This window comes from Xylocopa sonorina, chromosome 18, assembly GCF_050948175.1.
Source record: "Xylocopa sonorina isolate GNS202 chromosome 18, iyXylSono1_principal, whole genome shotgun sequence".
NCBI classification, from domain to species: domain Eukaryota; kingdom Metazoa; phylum Arthropoda; class Insecta; order Hymenoptera; family Apidae; genus Xylocopa; species Xylocopa sonorina.
Window position 1 is genome coordinate 4,281,548 of NC_135210.1, and position 19,845 is coordinate 4,301,392.

Sequence of the window (19,845 nt, forward strand, 5' to 3'; positions counted from 1 at the left end):
GGAATGCCTGTTACGTTGGATAGCGCCATCGTACCGAAGCCGACCATTTACGTTACTGGACATTCTTCTAGGAACATTTCAAAATGCTTCAGGTATAACAACTTTTGCGCGGAAGGTGGTACTGAAATATTAAAACAATGAAAAATTAACGAAAAATAGTAGGTATTAACAACAAAAGCGATCAAATTAAGGTAGAAATTGAAAAGAGTATTATGCATTGGCACTGTTCATGTTAGTACATGGTTGCATCTTGATCTTGTAAAAATCGTTGGACTAAAAGAAACATTCGTTTTGGATTCTGAATATTCTGATTGTGAAAACAAGAATACTTAAAATGTTTACCTATCAAGTCCTGGAAATATATTCCACTTGGCGTCGTGAAACTACAAAATTTTATTTGCGCATGTTGGCCATTTGAAAACGAATGACTAACGCTGTGTGCATACATAAAACCATTTCGAATTGTGCAACCACATTGGTGGCTGCAGTTCCTCCTTTTGTGAAATGCATCGTCGGCCCCGGAAAGTACTCGAATAGAACTCTTCCCCGGCATGACAGACGGAATGCGGGAACGGAACTGACATGGACTAAACTGTAACGTGAAGAACTCGCGTTTGTCTTTTAAATATTGATTTGTCTGTTGAACGGACGTTATGTGACAACGATGAACGTCTCTCCGATAGTCTGCCTCGTTGACGAATATTACGTGAATGCGGTCGAGTTGCAAGTAACCTAGCATAAGTACGTAAATTCGCTTTTTAACTTTCGAAACGTCAAACGTAGCCCACTACTATCTACGACGCAAACATCAACCTTGCCGGGATATTAAAGTGCTCATTGTATGGCATGTACTTACCTTCGATCAAGATATTTCATACGATTTCGCGCAATAGACAACTGAAAAGATGAATCGTGTCAAGGGATGTCTCGATTCTTGTTCGTACTACGCCAACGTGGGTCGAAATTCTTTCACGGATTAATATCAAGACGCATCGGCTTTTCGTATCGTGTATCTTTTGACAGTACCAAATACTTTCGCGAGGAGATCTTTTTCTCTCTGTTGACTCTTTTCATTGCTCCTGTATTTATAGTATTCTAATTGTCGATAGAATTTTGGCGCATTATATAATCAATAGCAGCATGCTAGAGATTCGTAAAATATGAAATATATTCTTTTTAGGAGGCTAATTCGTTAAGTTTTTATTTTAAATAGAGCAATATCATGGAATAACTGTAGAAAAGCGGGCACATAATTTTGTACGAATCACAGGGAAGAGCGAAGAAAGTTTACTGTTGCGTAAATATAAATTTAGACTATTCTAATGGAAATTTTAAATATCTTTTCAGTTTTTATTCATAATGGACCACGTGAAAAGTACAAGCACATATGTAAACATGAAGATCGTGAGACATCCTCGTATTGCCCGTAATTGCTATTTTCAGGTAAGGATGCCTATTTGTTAGAGGAGTCAGTTTTCAAAAGTTTACCAGAAACCAAATAATATCGGTAAGAGAATGAAACTTTCTAATATTGTAGGGGACAATGTGGAACTTCCAAAAATTTTGGCTACTATAAGTCACTTAGCGAACAAATAAAGTAAGATTACTGAGATGGACTCTCCACCGTCATGTTCACTGAGCGCTACTGGACCTCTGAGTGATCTTGGTAGCAGTGGAATTGGAGGGTCCATTTCTAGCGATTCGGTTCGAGCGCATCTTGCGATCGAGGTATAATTTATTATAGTATAAAGTTTAGTACGCTAGTAAGATTTAAGTATGTAATTGGAGAGTATATAGCATCTGTTCAATTCGACGAATTGTTGACTTTTTTTTAGATGCAAGAAAGCGATATAGAGAGTAAATCTCTGTCGCAAGATTCTTTTGATTATTCGGATGGTATGTGCGGCGAAAATTTTAATACATTGAAAAAAGGACCAGGATGGAATGATACCGATGGAAAATTAGAAGTTGAAGTGGTCGATGTAGCTATTAAACCACCACCAGAGTTTCAAGATAGCCCTTCTCCTCCAAACTCTGAATCTTCGTCTGCACCGATTCTTAGCTATGCACGATTAATGAAGCAAAAAGTTTCGCGATTAATAGACGATTATGCTGAAAATTTAGTACAGTCAACGATCGAAGAAGCATTAATAATATCTTGTAGAATATCATGGCCTGAAGGGAGAATAGCACCTGCAACGAACCATGTACCAGTGGTAACTCGTAGCGTATACAATCCTAAACGTCTTTGGGCAACAGATTTGTTGACACCGTCGTCGTGCCAAGGGGCTACTACGTTGATAACACCGTATAACACTTTGAATCGTCCAAATTCACGATGCTCTTTAGCCTCTTCTCGTTTGTCCAGTTCTCATAATTCGATAAATACCTCAGGATTGAGTCACAAAGTGGACGACAGTAGTTTTATCACGTCTGCTATGTCGCATGATGTTCTAACGACCAGTGAGATTAGTGATATGTACAATGTGCCCTTCGATTCTGACATTTATACTGTACCAATAGATGTAGTTAGACCTTTGCATGATCTTAGAACACCGCAAAGGCCTAAACGTCATAGACATCATCGTAAAAGAAGAAGAAATGTATCTGCTAGTTCTCAGAGCGAATTGGAGGCACATATTCAACAGGCTAGACACTACTGTGGAAAACCTCGTGCTATTACTCATGTTATTAAATCGCAGAGACTATTATCTGATATGTGCTGTAACGAAACCGGGAACGGGAAACGTCACAGCGTTCCTGGCACGTCTGGTCGACATACATCACGAACATCAAACGGCCATATGCATAATATCGGTGAACCAATTCATATGACTCTACACGAAGTGCGTCAATATTTGCAAACACTATATTCAAGCTCCAGTGATTCTAGTGAAAATAAAATTAAACGCGATAATAAAGCTCCGGTAAGTCGTACACCTGTACACCTTGCGATGCCAAAAGGTATTAGTGTAAATAATAACAATAGGTATAGTAACCCGCATACAGACTCAGCGATGGATACTCCGATTTCTAACAAGAATAGCAATGGACTGATTCACAATAACAATAATAATAATAATAATAACAATAACAATAATAATAATGGTAACGTTAAGAAGCATAAAAAAAATTCGTTTGTTAGTATTAAACATAAAAAGGTGAAAGAGGAACCGCACAAGGAGAAGGTTGATTCGGAAAGGGAGAAGATTAAGAAGAGTCAACGGAATTTCTCGTTAAATCTAAAACAAACACTTTGCAATATATTTAGATTCAGACGTTTGGGCTCCCCGGACCATTTCGTAGAAAAAAGAAATAGCATTGTACAGGGTGAAATTGTAGAAGAGGAAGAGGGTGTTGATTCTGACCAACATGCTAATAATAATAATACTACTACCTCGGAGGTAGACCCCTCTGTACAAAAGCTACCTTTTTTTAAGCGTGCATTACCACCATTGCCGAAGAGCAATGGACACGTAGGAGGTGTAGAACAAGCGGAAGACGCGCTTACAACGATGGTATCTAAATGTGAAAGTCCAACTTCGATACCGCCGCAAATGCCTGCTCCTCCGCCGAAAGTCGATGACGAACCAGTAGAGGATACTAGTATGGATTTTGCTGCTAGTATCGAGAAAGTAAAAGATGTATGTAGTTTGTACAGTTCATACTCTTTCTAAAAATATTAGTACGTGGTGATTGTTTATTCTATATTAAGGTATATTATAATGATTCTTTTAAAACAGTATGGATGGTATTGGGGCCCAATATCAGGTGAAGCCGCAGAGAAAATACTGTCCAATGAACCAGATGGGTCATTCATTGTGAGAGACAGTAGTGATGATCATTATATTTTCTCCTTATCGTTTAGACTTAACAGTTGTGTACGACATGTAAGAATAGAGCATGATCAGGGTAAGTGCGCCTAATTTGTCTAATTCTTAGTCCTTTTCTCGAATAATTCAAATATGTATAACATATATATATATTTTTTTTTTTTTTGTCTTGTATACGTTACGTATACATAGGTAATTTCAGCTTTGGAAGTTGCACGAAATTCAAGTCTCATACGATTGTCGATTTTATCGAAAATGCGGTGGAACATTCGCGCAGCGGAAGATATTTGTTTTTTCTGCATCGGCGGCCGGTGTTGGGTCCGATGCGTGTGCAACTTCTTCATCCAGTATCGAGATTCAAACAGGTTCAAAGTTTGCAGCACACGTGCAGATTTGTTATTTTAAAAATGGTACGCAGGGATCTTATTCCCACTCTACCTCTACCCCGGCGACTCATCGATTATTTGAGCACACCTCATTACTACAGTGAGCAATTAGCTGAGCAAGACGATAGAGCTGAATCTCCTGTTAGTTCTTCGACTGGTGAATTAGAGAAGATTTGTTTTACACCGCAAGGCCTATCGTGAGGTACAAATACATAATCTTTTGTTCTTCGTTTTCTCGTGAAATTACTTGCCAAATGTTTAATACGTATAGATTAAGAATTAAAAGGTTTTATACAATTTTGTTTCTTACAACTTTGTTAAACGACATTATGACTAAATATGACAACATAGATGGCTTTTATATAAATTACATCTTGATTTAGATTTTAAACATAATATTTAACATCTTTTTGAAAAGAAGAGGGTAATCCGTTCCACGCAGTTCGCATATAGACTTATGAACGATATAGTTAATTGCATAAAAGCACTAAAAAAAAAAATTATAAGACAAAAAGTAAAATTAGTTTGAAAACAGTTTTCAATCAGAATTCATATTGATCTAATTAAAAGTGCACAGATAAATTAGGACTAAATATTATATTTTTTGTTTTTTGTCTTTATTTAAAAAGTACTTATTGAATCATTTTAACAAATTCTATGTGTCAATTTTAATATAAGTTCCTGTTTGTTGTTTTAAAAATAACACTCTACAACTCTACAAGATGCGATGAATGTATAATATTCATATATAATGAATGCAAGACAGTGATCAAATAATTCCTTCTTATGTGCCATATACCTTACGTTGTTCTTTTCATTTAGATATTAAAAACATGTTTTAATTCATGGAATTTTAATTAATAAATTATGCTTTCGTCAGAGATCCAATTATGGCATTTAATTATCGTCTTTATATCGTTATTCTAAAATACATGTTTTAATATAAATGAGAAGAATATGAATATAGTTAATCTACATCCTACATTTGACATTCAAGTTCATTGAATGATTAATATATAGAGTCAATAAATCATTTCTAAATACACTGCACATACAAGCAATTGTGAGAGAAGGCTGTAGGCTAACGTTATACTAAGGTATAGTTTGGCACATACAAATCAGTTATTGTGTCTGACTCAACTGTAGCACATTTCAATATTAATCAGTTCAACATGTTGTATCGTGTTTTAAGTTTAGAAGTAGTTGCCACAGACTGATTAACTTAGATTAAACATTCAACAAACTAATGGAATCATAATGCAGTATAAATATTTTCATTCAAGCATCAATTGTATGTTGCCGCAAATTATTCTCATAATTGTTTTCAAAAATCATTTCTTTAACGAAACGTAGTTTCATTATTACTTTATAATGTAAATATTTTTGTGTATATTGCTTGATTTTATAGAATAATTAAATTGCCAGGAATATGTTAATGCCTGACAAATTAGATTCATACGTACATGTATATGTACGTATTTTATGATTTTTTAGATCTATAAAAGGATAATTAATCTATGATGTGCAATTTTTCATATGTATCACACTTTTTTCCATTATTTATAGCAAATTTTAAAATAAGATTTATAACGATATTTACCTTGGAAGGTAAGGAAATTCTTTGTTAAAACTGATTAGCAACTGGTGCTATGTAAAATTATAAATTATAGAATTCTGATTCCTTAAATTATGCAGTTGAATCAAGGTAATCGCTAAGTCACTTTATTCTTGTGCTCAGATAAATTTAACAAGATTACGTCATCGTGCAATGCATTTAATCGAATTTAGTTATATTAGTACATTTAATTTTCTGTAAGTAATATCTTATTTTACCTTCGTAGATCTTTTTCTTTTTTATAATTTCGATAAAGTTCCAAAAATGTATACTTTCATACTAAAATTTATTTGCATTCGTTACATAAATTTTAGATCATAACTTAAAATTAAGAATTAATATAAATCAAGCAAAAACGTTTTCAATTTACAATTTCGAGTAACCAAATGAAAAAGTAGAAAGGAGCTTCGGATAAAATTTAGTAAATTGTAATGACATATATTTTTATTTTTGTCTCTTTCCTGAAGAGGTGTATAAACTCATCTTCAGAAACAGAGACATTACTTTGATAAATTTTGTATTCTGTAATGTTATACAGAGCTCACTATGAAGCATTGATATAAAGATAGATTTTTCAAGGAAGGGAGAAAGTTTTTATACAAAATGTGTACTGACTGTTACTAGACAGATTAATTAATCAAACTTTTTATTTTATTTTATTCATTGCATTGCTTTTCCTGTGCAGCTTTATAAATCATGGAATAGCAAAGGCCAAATATATGTATTGCTCAGAAATCATTTTTGTTTGCACTTTCGTGAACACTTTGCAGTACTAAACAAACAAATTTTATACTTAATATTCACATGGTAGATTTTGCAATACAATTATTATTACTGGATCTGAAAAGGACTATGTCTAAGGATAAATTGAAACATACTGTGAAGCATTTGCGTGTAATTAATGATTAAAGGCACCATGATACCTCAGCCAGAGGGAAGTATAAATAGAGCAGAATTAGTACCATTTTATAACAAATGTATTTTACATTAATAATAAGTTGCACATATGTATTCTTGTGAAGAAGTTCACATTATTGAAGAGTATCAATGCTTTATTTAATTAAGTTTTATCTATTATTAACATCAATATTAAAGAAATACACAAATTCTATGCCAAGTGTTGTAGAATGATAAATGTGTTTAAAACAAAGTTTTGTTTATGTAATTATGTATAAATAAGTGTGTTTTATATTTTTATACTGCCTCTTAAATAAGAGTGCATAGGAAATATTGAATTTTATTCTACACTTTTGATACTGAAATGTGATATTATTGTTAATATTAAAAGTTTATACTTAATTGTACATTTTCAAGAAAGCATTTTGAATAGGACATCTTTGAATCTGATTATAAAAGATACAATTTCTATTGTTTCCCATATTATTTAAAATTTCACTGACTTATGGAAGCTGAGTCCTACGTCTATTTTCATTCTCATCTACAATTTTGTGAAGTCTTCTCTAATATTTCTATCAAACTCTCCAAAATCTAAAAGATAAATATCTGGATCAACTAAATCTATCCATAGTTCCTGAGATCTTACACTGATAAGTAATAAGGCAGAGACTGTACAACATTGATATTGGTAAAATATGAGAATTTGATAAAGAGACTTCTCCTTTTGAGAGATAGAAACTTTACAGCTTCTAGCTTCTTCACAATTTACCATGCTAATCCATGCTCCTTTTACTTCAGCAATTGCCAAATTGATTTATGGAGATTTGATTTCAAGCATAATTTCTATCAGCAACTGTTGATTTGTGGGCCACAGAATAACTCCTGATCAACTATTCTTATGTTCTTGCCATTATTCTATTGTTGTCTGTGATTCCCTTACTTTGTGAACACTTCAGGGTTAAAACTCTTCTTATCAGTGGTCTCACTAACCAATTAATAAATGAATTATTAAACTTCAATGACAACACATCTTCTAGTGCAGCAGGTAATAGGGACAAACATTTCCTCTTTTGAGATGAAAATCATATTCCCAAAGTTGGCTAGAATTCCATCTTTACATTATAAACTTGAGAGAAGCACTTTGATAATACCATCTTCGCAATCGTTAACAAGAAGAGCTGAACCCAAGTGAACAAAAAAATGTACATAGTTTTATAAAACAAGCCTAAAACGCATTGATTAAATAAAATATTAAATTAGGAAATTATTATGAACAATTCTTTATAAACATGCACTTGGCATAGAGTACTAATTTACTTCTTATATGCCAAAGCTTTTAATTGTATTCAAAGTATAACATTGCTCTATCACTTCAAAAATCCTGTAAAATTAATTGCTTGTATACATATATTTATCTGTTTACAAACTAATGTATTATGCACATTACTTTAAAGATCATTTTGGGTAAATTGATTTCAAATACATAGTTTTATTTTAATATGTAAAAACAAATAAATATTGCAAAAAATATTGTAATAAAAATAGAAGAATTAAATATTACTAAGAAGGTTTACATTTTTGAAATATTCACAATGTTGTACTTTGATTATAATATACTGATACATCATTTTTTTATAACGTACATAATTTACAAGTGCTAGTCATGAACATTGCGTTTTAAGTTGGAATTCAGTATTGTTTACTAATAAATATCAATTTACTTCTGAATATGTGCATTTATTTTTTTGTCTTTTTTAAAGATATAATCCAAACATAATTTTTAATAGATGAAAGTACTAAAAATATGTAAGCTCTTTGTTGTTATTTTAATAAGAGTTAACTGTTATGTCTTTAATTATAATTTTTATATCTTTTAATTTATTTATTCTAGTCTAACACAATTTATCACCAAGTTCGATGGTCATTAGAGTGAGGGATGCATGATAATCAGAAACCTATTATAAATCTTTTAATTTTGTAAATATTATGATAATACAAGATATGTTTTCGAATATGCACAATAACAAATTTGTGGATAATTCATTGAAACATTAAAATAAGTGTACATCACTATGAAAAAAAAAATGAAACTTGAGTAAAAGGTACATAATTTACTTTCATGATAAAACATAGTTTTAAGTCTAAATTTAAATAAGTATACTACTCATATAAACACCTTCCATTGATAAATATGTTCATATAATTTGTAGCAGTAACATTAAGTTTTTTTCATTATAAAATTCAACGATATACAAATGTTTTTAATCCCAAAAATGCATATAATGTATTCATAAAAAATGTTACTCTAGTTTCATTTTTGTATTTATTGCAAGTAATATGACTTTCTAACCACAATAAATATCCCCTTTTAACATCGTAATAAAATAATTTAATGGAGAATTGTTTACTAATGAATATTTAGTACTATTTTTGTAACTGTAATTTAAATAATTTGCACAATTCAAGTTTTTCACATGTATGAGCACAAGAAGAAAATTTTTTCATTACTTTATTACAGTCAAGGGTACTCTAAGCGTAAACAAATGCATATGTATTTGATTACCCATGTTTGTACTGCAATGTTGAAAATAAAATACATTTTTTGAGACATACTAGTTTGTTTCCGGTTTTTTTTTTCTTTTGATCGAATATTCTTATTGCTATTACATGTGACTGTAAATCGTACATTTGTGTATATATATATATAAGCACATTAGATACTACATTTAAATAAAATTTTATAAGGATATACACGTGCACGCGTGTGTGTGTGTATGTTGATCATTGAATCATATGATAGTTTAATTACAATCTTTTTGTTCAATTATATACTAAATGTCTTAATTTAAGGTGGGATACCAAGTGTTTTTCTAACCAGCTTTTGAGCGATTCTTTCAAATTCGGGCCGGTCCTCTCTCCACATTTTGGCAGCATCTACATTCGCTCCACTTTCATCATTTGGTTCTGCTAACATGCTTACTACACTTAACAATATTTTTTCTACACTTTGGACTGGACTCCATCTTTCTGCACTGCTTTCATATCCCATAGGATCATCTCCAGGTGCATGTAATATACTTATACATACTCTTCCATCTGCATAAACTAGATAAAAATAAATTGTAAAGTAAATAGTGTATTATTGATATTGTTACTGTATTATTTACTCTCTTGGTTTGCCAATTACAATACTTGGAAAACACTGAAATAATTCTTTCAAAAATTCGTTAATGACTGTGTGATTGCAGACCATGAAAGCAATAAATCTCTGAATGGTAATTCAGTATCTCCTTAAAAGAAATCTTACTATTTGGATGGAACATCTCACAAGTGAATTGCATCTTTGGTGGGCTTAATGGGTAGTCTGGTGGAAATATTAGTTTTGCTGGAAATACACCACCTTCAAAGCATGTTCCTTCTGGTCCGCTGCAAATAAATACATTTCTTAATCTATGTAGGCTTACATTATATGAATGCAAAACTTGATAAAACTCTTTAGAGGGAAAAAAATATGTAACACAGATACTCTAATACAAATGTACGATAAATAAGTAAAAAGTATGACAGTATCAGGTGTAAGTAAAATATTTAGTATTTGAATACGAACGTGATTAAGGCTTCCCATTCAAAAAAATTTTCCTCGTTTATTGGACCTGCGATAATGCCTTCAGGTGGGTTTAAGGTTAACTCTGTAAATTATGCAATCCTTCATTATATTATCGTTCGAAATCAAATTGAAACAAAAAGTAGTAAGTACGCTTTTATATGAAGTTTCTAATGAGATGCGAAGTATAGGAATAAATTTAATTCTTACGTTTATACTCTGCCATTAATCGTCTTAACGCAGAACCCGCCATTGTTTTGATCATGGGGGTTAACGATAGTTATTTAATGAAACGTCAGAGATGAAACATTTAGGTTAAGAAGACGAAAAGAGTGATTAACATATTTGCGTTTGACAATTTTGCGAAATTAAAGGAACAATCTTTTTTTGAACAACTTCCCGCTATGTTTGGGGTGAATGACATTAATGTAAAATTTCCAGTGACAACAGAGGAACATAAGTATTTAGCAGATACTATAAAAAATACACATGCCACGTTGCGAGAAGAAACTCAGAAGTACGGTCCTGAGATTGCGTGGAACCGACATATAAGTCGTAAAGATGTTTTGCAGGTTTAATTCTTTTAGTAATAGAAAACATTCTCTTCTAGTATATATATTAGGCTATTTATATTGCTAAGCTATTTGAGAATAATGCAACTAATTTATATTCCAGAGATATGCTTTTTCTATGCAAAAATTGGCAACTACATATTGGATGGAGAGTGACTTGATTACTGAAAGTTCAACATATTCTAGAATAGAGTGGATTAAATTTCAATGTAAGGAATATTTTTTGAATGGTGGAATGCAAAAGTATGACACAAGAGAACAAGATATCAAACTGAAAATAGATACGGATATTATAGAAGCTGCAGTTGCTACAAGTTGTAATACAGATGAACATAAGAAAACTCAGCCATCAGAATGTTTTGATGACGATTTTTATAAGTTGGAACAGAAAATATTATTATTGGATGTAGGAAGCTGTTATAATCCATTTCAAGGATTAGATATGTTTGAAGTAACTGCAATAGATTTAAATGGTATACCACACAGAGTTTCATGCTGTGATTTCTTAAATGTACAAATAGGAAAAGAGAAATTGTTTTCCAATGATAAACAAGAAATTTTGCAGTTGCCTGAAAATTGTTTCCATGTAGTTGTATTTTCTTTATTCTTAGAATATTTACCCTGCCCAAAACAAAGGTACATTTGTTGCAAAAAAGCCTATGAGCTACTACAAGCTGGTGGTATACTTTTTATCATAAGTCCTGATTCAAAGCATGTTGGTGCAAATGCTAAGATTATGAAATCATGGAAATATGTTCTTAGTAAACTAGGATTTATGAGGATAAAGTATGAGAAACTCAGACATATACATTGTATAATATTTAGAAAATGCAGGTTTAAAGACGTCGCGGTAAGATGGGCAAATTTACAAAAATTGTCCCAGAACGATTTGTATTCACATGATACTTCAATTTATATCCCACAAGATTTTCGAAATGTATGTAACAAAATCGAAGAACAAGATAAAAAGGAATACGATAAGAATGAAGTAATGTCTATGTTCAACGAATTACCGTTCGAATAAATGTGATACGCTTAATTGTAGAATGTTTGAATATTCTAATTGTATTGAGAATATACATATCTGTCCCTCCCTTTTTCTATTAAATTATAATTATTTGCATAATGTATAAAGAAAATACCAAATAAAATAAAATAGCTTTCGACTACTTTATTACTCATCATAGTACTTAATAAAAGATACCAATATCATAGTATCTTATCGAAGAATTTCAGAAATGGCTTCACATAGGGACATTTATAAATTTGTACATAATTTCCTAGAAATTGTCATCCATTTTACACGCCATGTTAAGTGTTCCTTTCTGATCTTGTTTCCTGTGGTCGTGCACGTGGTAAGCTGTTCTTTGCTATTTATTACATTTATATCTTTCATTTCCTAATTATTACACCATAACAATTATGTCGTTCAGTAAGGTAGAATAAAATATATTATTTTGTCCAGAGTAAATACAGAAATTTCTAATTCAAATAGAATTAGAGATTTATAGTCTAGAAGTACAGGTTACAGCTGCTAAAACTTCTTATTTATATATTTTTATTTCGAATCTTTATAAAATCGAAATGAGTGTATTAATTCGTGACTATTTCAGGCCATTCAAGATGTCGTCCCATTTAAATTGGATGATTATTCGTAATAACAATGCGTTTTTATTAAAAAAACGCAATATTAACAAGCCATTTTCGACGGTGTGTATATTACGCTAACATTGTTTAAGTATTTTGTTTAGAAATTATAGTTATTTTTCACGATAATTTGTATGGTGTATGATATAAAATTGCAGGAACCTAATAATTTGACCAACCTAAGTAGTTATCGTTATTCTGGTTTAATTCAAAAAAAAAGTGTTGGCATCGTTGACACTCCTGACAAAAAAGGATTCACAGTAGTTTATAAAAAGGCAAAGGCAGTAAAGAAGCCTGCAAAATCTACAGTGCGATGCACAATGAAAGCTGGTGCCCGTCGTTCTTTATACAAATTGAAAAGATTGCTGACAAAGAATAAATATCGTGTAGATCTTACTAAGGTAATTTAATTTTGAATAACTAATAAAATCTATTTATTTATTTAAAATATATTAATTTCTAGGTTGCACTACGTCGCGCCAGTGCCGTGTTACGTTCTCAAAAGCCTTTACCTGCTAAAAAGACTCGTACAACTAAAAAGGCTGATTAATTTGTGTATATTAATAAATATTCATTTTAATGTAAATTTATGGATGTAACATACAGTAAAGAAGATTTGTTAACTATTTACCAATATATATTTAGTTTGATGTAATTACATATAATTGTTGCCTTGGGAAGAAAAATAAGTATTTTTATTTTATTTTAGTTATAACATATCTTCTTTGCAGTTATGTCTAGTGTATTTATTGCAACAATTCCAAATTGAAACAATTATCTATATACAATATACATTAAAGGTAAGTTAACATGATTGTCTTATTGTTGAGCATATATTAATATTTATTTCTATTTTTATTTTGCAGGTGAAAAATGCATACTGAAGACCTTTTTTATTTCAGGTGAGTTACATTGAGTTTATTACTTTTTGTTTTGTATATTTCATATATGATGAATATTTCAACCACCAAGATCAATGAATGCCATGATTAAATCGTGTATTTGCTATCTGAGATAACTATTTAATTTATAAACATTTCTTAGAAACATGATTAGCAAAATTATTAATAGCAATTAAAATTACTTTTAGGCACAATAATGGACTTTCATGGGTATTTAATGGCATCTTATAAACAGTAAGTAGGGCTGGTATAAATGTTATTTTAATTAGTTTTTCTAATTTATTGTGATGAATTTGCAACCACCAAGATCTATGAGTGCCATGATTAATCATAGTATTTGCTAGCTGAAATTAATAAATGAAAATATTGTTTTAAAGAAAAGAAAAGAAAAGAAAATTATTAATGAAAGTGATTTGTTTTAGGTAAACGCATTAAGGTTTTTGCGAGTTAATAACATCGTGCGGGGATAAGTGTTTAGAATGGTTTTGAGATCTAAAGGACAGTAAAGTAATTATCTGTATATTATATCTATGTAAATGTAAAATATTTTATCATAATATATTATATATTTTCCCTACCTAGAATTATAACATAATTTTGCTTTTCGATCGATGGAATGATGGTCCATCTCATCGCAAATTATAGTTTCAATTTAATTGGTAACGTTGCGAATGACTAATTATGACTAAGAACGAGTATTCTATTCTTTTTATGTAATATGAAAAAAATATGATTTTATTGTTTTCAACGTAAATTATTCAATACAAGGTCTTAAATCAAACATTCATTAACTTTAATGCTGTTTCTTCCAGCCAGCTTTATCATCTTGTATTGAAAAACTTAACTTTATAAAAGAAATTAATTGCTCCTATGTACTAAATGTAAGTACAAGCGCTGATGTTCTTCCCCCTAGCAGCTCAAGTTCGATATTAAAGTTTATTCAAAAACCTGTGCCCTTATATACCCAAACGTGCTATCAGTCGTTAACCAATCAGATCGCTTCAACTCTGATTGGTTAATGCTTTTCGCCCGCGAACGATCTGATTGGTTAACGGCTGCACTACGTTTGGCTATATAAGGAGCCGATTTTTTTACACAATTCGCATTGTTAATCTTGACTTGACGGGGGAAGGACCTCCAGGAACGAAGCAACTCCAGTTCAGTAAACTCTCAAGAAATTTAAGAAGAAACTTTTCAAGAATTCTACAAATCTACTGGGATTCACTAAACATATAAACTGTACTTTTTAGTACAATAAAAATAAATAACTCTCCTTCAAGAAATTTACAAGACAATCTGGATTCTCTAACAACAACACACAAACTACACGAACAACATAGAAACTACACGAAGAATTATTAGCTACGTAACAACTGTCATCTCGATAAATTAGTGAGTACAGTTTTTGTTAAGATACATTTGAGTTTGAAATAGCGATTGTGTTAATGTTCGAATGCGCACGCGTTCAGATACAAATGCCTCGTTGAATAGTTTAAGCTGTCATGGCGCTAGCGTATGTTCTCATCTTTGCTTCAAATCTTCATTTCGAAGTTTTAATATTGAATGAGTTGTCTTTTGGCATTTTCGCGCGTGTACATGGTATTCTAGAAACATAATTTCAATTTGGCGCTCTGTTTATAGCGTGAGCGAAGTGGCGAACTGTGACGTCGAGTGTGGTTGCGGAGTGGGGTATACGGGTACGCAGTGGTACGGCGCGCTAGTGTCTGTTGTCTTGCCGTACATGTCGAAACCTGTCTCGCTATTTCCGAGGTATGTAACAAACTTGCTTATCGACTGCAGAATATTCACAGTTGTTATTCTACAAGCATCTTTATCGTTACCAACTCTTTATTCAACTAATACCTACTCATGGTTAATTATATATCGAACGTTATTAGTATTCTAAATGTAAATCAATTGTTTGACCTTTCTTTGTCTATCTGTTGCTCGTGCATTTCATTCTTACAATTCTCTGTAGATTTTTTCACTTTTAAAACGCGATTTGAGTTTGATTATTGTATAATTTCAATACAATTGGTTTTATTATTACACATTCTGATTACGACTGTTCTATTCTGCATTGTTATAGATCATTAATTGATGAGACATTCCAAATGATTAAAATGAGGGTTTATATACATCACAATGAATAATAACGATTGAGACAGTAGCAGATGTATTTATGGAGATTTTATGGTAATATTGAATTTATTATTAAAAAAGAAATATCATAAAGGTAAAAGGTGAATCGTTTACATTATTTCTTAATTGATTCATTGTGTGGTAAAATTTAAATTTTAATTCATAATATATACATAATGAGTAATAAATGATTAGCTTATAACATATGATATAATTAACAAATTAGTAAATTTCAATATGTTTTAAATTCTGATAACAAATGGTGTCAAAGTAAAAATCATACAGATCAGTCATGCATTATTAATTAATAATTTGCAATATTTGCAAATATTTCATAACATTTATACATGATATTTCACACAGCTTTAGCAGCTTTAACAGAGAGTTATTTTCATGAACAAACGCTCGAAGAAAAAGAAAAATAATATGAAAAATAAAACTGTGTCTTATTTATTTCTTCCCTTTGTCCCCCCACTAATAATAGTTGTCTTCCAGAAAATTTTGGTGACCGCGCGCAATGCGGTTGGTAGAATCAGTGTTTGCTCCGCTTAACTTTTTTATATTTTTTCGAGCATAGCTGCTCTAATTCTAATTACATTAATTTGTCATAGTAATAATACGCGAGACTAGAGTCAGTGTTTGCTTCGTAAATTATCATATTTCTTATTACAGTATTATAATAGACTTTTATTTTTATTTTTTTTTTTATTTTTTAAATGTTTATATCCGGTATTAGAGTCACATCATCGCCTGCTTGAAATGGATATTGCTGTGCTCCAGGAGCCAAAAATGTAATTATCTGTTTTATTTTAATTATGGAATACTAAATTTCTATAGACATTTTCGTAAACTTAATCCTAATTGCTTTGTTCTTTTTGAAGTTTTACAGCTTATTCTACGATGGATTCATCTTACCACTTCTACCCTGGCGACAACGTTCATGATGTCCTCCTAGAGGTAAGCATCATTTCTTAATATTTTTTGTTAACTGATTCGTTGTGTGATAGCATGAATTTTAATTCAAAATATGACTTTCTTCAGGCATTTTCAATATCTACGACGATTTCACTGGGGCAGCAGCAGCAGCAACAGCAGCAGTTCCTCCAAACGTCAGCAGTATCTCCGATGATTTCCTCTGGACATCACAAGCATCTCTGATGACATCTTCCAGACTTCAGCAGCATCATCGATCTACGGTCGGTGAGTCGCATGCCTTTAAGTTCCTCTGGTCACTCAACATGTCGTAGGATGAAAGGTCCAAATCGGCACGGGTGACTGGTTGTAATTACGTAGAATTTCTTTTATGAGCATAATGACCATGGATATACTCCTATATCCATGAGTAGTAACATTTATTTTGTGTATTATATATTAGCTCAGGATAGGTTTTCTTGCACTTCGCGTTTTTAAATGTAACAATATAATAATAGTAATATTGATAATTATTAAATAAGTAAATACGGGTATTATAATATTCGATGCACATGGTACGAATTTTTCGAAAGTTTTAACTGAAAGTAATATTTTAGATGTTAATATATATGAGAATTAAATATTATGAATAATAATAATTACATATACATGTATATATATGGGTATTATATATTTGTATGAATAAATAAGTAGTATATATTACAACTGCCTTGCTGTAGCAGTGCGTAGTGGTGAAGTCTGATATCCTCCGACTTAGTTTCTGTGATAATTATAATTATTGTACCATGATGTTCATAAAGTGTATCAAATGTTTTAGTCATTTAACCGAATTTGCATTTATTGAAAATTGAACACATGAAATATATGATAAATATATATGATAAATATCATATATATGAAATATATTGTAACTTTATAGTATAGCTTTTGTTGTATAATTAGAGTATAATTAAAGTCTATCTAAGTCAATACAGTATTTGTATAATTAAAGTCTATCTAAGTCAATATAGTATTTGTATAATTAAAGTCTATTTATTGGATTACCGAAACTATGTCATATTACACGTGCAAGAAAACATTTTGTGTCGAGTAGATTTTGAAATCAAAGCATCGAGCTTGAATATTATTTTCATATCTTAGAATGATTGCTTTGATGACGAGATCGCTCGAAATTAGTACATTTATAATTGTGTGTCTACATGTGTATATATATATATATATATATATATATATAAATGGTCTATATTAAATATATATCGAATTAAATATTCGTCGAGACAATGAGAGAGGCACTTCCCATTTCCTTCTATCATTAAATGTACGGGGTGTAAACAATTGATTTTAAATTTAATTTTAATATCGAATTTAACTATAATTTGAAATTTAATTTTGAATTTAAATTCAATTATTCTTGTCAGTCAATAAATGAACTTTTTGCGTTCATCGTCGAGTAGCGAAGTGTTCCCACTATAGCGTCCCAGTATTGGCCTCTACCCCGTTGCGTAAGGCCCTTGGTTATTCCAAAAGGCAGACGGGGTAGTCCGTCACCCCCACCGAGGGCTTCGGTAGTGGTGGACTGCGTACTAGATACTGCACTGGGTTCACTGCCGGCTGATTGGGCGTATCCCAATCCCTGCCTCAAGGGAGGTCGTGCCTGGGTGTCACCGTCGGCACCTGGTCACGTTAAACATCTCGCGGACGTGAAAATACGTCAAATGGTACTGGTGGCTGTAGTAGTAACCTCCTATGTGTTTGCTTTGCTTCTTTCTGAGATTCCATGGGGGGAGGGTCCGTTTCGAAGGAAGGGTTACATCCGAAAGGATGTCGATAGTTTCTCACTCACTTTGTTCGCGTCGCGCCGCGCTTTTGTACTCACATCTGTACGTTATAATGTTAAAATGAATTGTGAAGCTCCTCTTTCATGTCTCGAGGAAATATTTAATAATTGATAGTTAATTTTACGCTGCATAAAGTAAGTTGAAGTAGTTTATCGTTGCCGATATCGCGTCCCAGTACGGGCGCCCTTCCCCGTCCGTAAGGCCCTCGGCTATTCCGAAAGGCAGACGGGGGAGCCCGCCACCCCCACCAAGGGTATTGGTAGCTGCGGATCTCGCTTAGGGGTTCGTGGCGCGCTAATTGAGCGTATCTCAATTCCTGCCTCATGGGAGGCCGTGTCTGGAATGTTAGTCGATTACATTCTGGTCACGTTAACCATTTTCGCGGACGCGAAAATGCGTCAACCACGCTGGTGGCTATATCGGCAATCTCGTGTATTTTTCACTTGATCGTTTCTAAGATCATGAGTACAGATCGTGTTTGAGTTAGGATTGAAAATAGAATTCTTTACACCTCCATGCAGTGTAATAACTATCAATGAATGACTTGATATGTGAATAAATAAAATAAAACAGTAGGAACCGAAGTACGGTTGATATGTGTTGTTGCTTTTATACTAATCATGATATTTAGATCAGGATTTTCAGCTTCCTTTTCCGTGTTCGTTGCCAGGACCCCATTCACGTGCCATTTGCTACTTGGATGGGGAAAAGGTGATGGGTACGATGATTCCCCACTAGTTTATAAGATTATTTGCAATCTGATGTCTTAGTGTATTGTACGACGTATTTACTACACGTGTGATTAGACTGTGGGAATACGTACGTTTTTAATAAACATTAACTATTGCATTCATTCCATAGAATATGTTATTACATATAATAATAGTAATGTACATATAAGAATAGTAAAATATATTATTACAAATAATAATAGTAATGTACATATAATAGTAGTAAAATATATTATTACATATAGTAATAGTACTGTACAACGATCGGTAATATCCCTCAGATTGCAATAGATGTGAAAAAGTGTGAGATAGTATGCAAGTTCGCGACTATTCCGTGTGTTGTATGTATGTGTTGGTGTGAGTCTGTTGCCATTTTTTAAATATAGCGTTCGGTAGGATAGGTAATTTACTCTGGTATGATTGTGTGATAGATTTAAGTAGGTAGGGCCGGGCAGGTTGACCACAGTCACCGATCGGGCAGGCGCGTTTTTTCTCGCGTGGTTCAACCTGTTTCAGGAAATTAGATTTGAAAGATCGACGGTCTAGCTGGCGCGAACGGGGTATGCCGTTCGCCACTGGCTTTACTCGATCGATTTTTCGAATCGCCCCGCGGTCGCGGTCGCGATTTGCACGAAACGAACGTTTACTGCTCGAGATTTGGCACGTTTTGCACGGACAACGATTTCTTTACTCGTTGGTCGTCTTGCGTGCCGTTAGCTGTCTCGTTTCATGTTTTGATTGATTT

At 32.2% G+C, this 19,845-nt stretch overlaps 5 protein-coding genes across 8 annotated transcripts; 3 read left to right on the forward strand and 2 right to left on the reverse strand.

Annotated features, from left to right (window-relative positions):
• Positions 1-47: 47 nt before the first annotated feature.
• Positions 48-1,029, reverse strand: LOC143431602 (uncharacterized). The gene is made up of 2 exons (XM_076908470.1): positions 370-1,029; positions 48-121 (listed from the first exon to the last, which is right to left on the reverse strand). Exons 1-2 carry the CDS (start codon positions 737-739, stop codon positions 48-50), a joined length of 444 nt encoding a protein of 147 aa, XP_076764585.1. The 5' UTR covers positions 740-1,029.
• On the forward strand, positions 602-10,117 carry LOC143431597 (uncharacterized). Of its 4 annotated transcripts, XM_076908466.1 has the most exons (8): positions 602-741; positions 1,348-1,443; positions 1,538-1,728; positions 1,836-2,927; positions 3,441-3,644; positions 3,744-3,912; positions 4,026-4,421; positions 9,980-10,117. In XM_076908466.1, the coding sequence occupies exons 3-7, from the start codon at positions 1,612-1,614 to the stop codon at positions 4,418-4,420; spliced, it is 1,977 nt and encodes a 658-aa protein (XP_076764581.1). In that variant the 5' UTR covers positions 602-741; positions 1,348-1,443; positions 1,538-1,611; the 3' UTR covers position 4,421; positions 9,980-10,117. The 4 variants fall into 4 exon arrangements, with proteins under 4 accessions (XP_076764581.1, XP_076764578.1, XP_076764580.1 ...); XM_076908463.1 differs by having other exon boundaries at positions 1,836-3,644; XM_076908465.1 differs by lacking the exon at positions 9,980-10,117 and adding an exon at positions 4,603-6,665 and having other exon boundaries at positions 1,836-3,644.
• Ubc7 (ubiquitin conjugating enzyme 7) lies at positions 7,963-10,822 on the reverse strand. The gene is made up of 4 exons (XM_076908469.1): positions 10,546-10,822; positions 10,339-10,420; positions 10,039-10,157; positions 7,963-9,836 (listed from the first exon to the last, which is right to left on the reverse strand). The coding sequence occupies exons 1-4, from the start codon at positions 10,598-10,600 to the stop codon at positions 9,577-9,579; spliced, it is 516 nt and encodes a 171-aa protein (XP_076764584.1). The 5' UTR covers positions 10,601-10,822; the 3' UTR covers positions 7,963-9,576.
• On the forward strand, positions 10,236-11,954 carry Samtor (S-adenosylmethionine sensor upstream of TORC1). The gene is made up of 3 exons (XM_076908467.1): positions 10,236-10,480; positions 10,777-10,907; positions 11,011-11,954. The coding sequence occupies exons 1-3, from the start codon at positions 10,393-10,395 to the stop codon at positions 11,929-11,931; spliced, it is 1,140 nt and encodes a 379-aa protein (XP_076764582.1). The 5' UTR covers positions 10,236-10,392; the 3' UTR covers positions 11,932-11,954.
• A 524-nt stretch (positions 11,955-12,478) lies between these two features.
• Positions 12,479-13,140, forward strand: Rpl28 (ribosomal protein L28). The gene is made up of 3 exons (XM_076908165.1): positions 12,479-12,617; positions 12,713-12,955; positions 13,018-13,140. The coding sequence occupies exons 1-3, from the start codon at positions 12,492-12,494 to the stop codon at positions 13,102-13,104; spliced, it is 456 nt and encodes a 151-aa protein (XP_076764280.1). The 5' UTR covers positions 12,479-12,491; the 3' UTR covers positions 13,105-13,140.
• Positions 13,141-19,845: the final 6,705 nt, after the last annotated feature.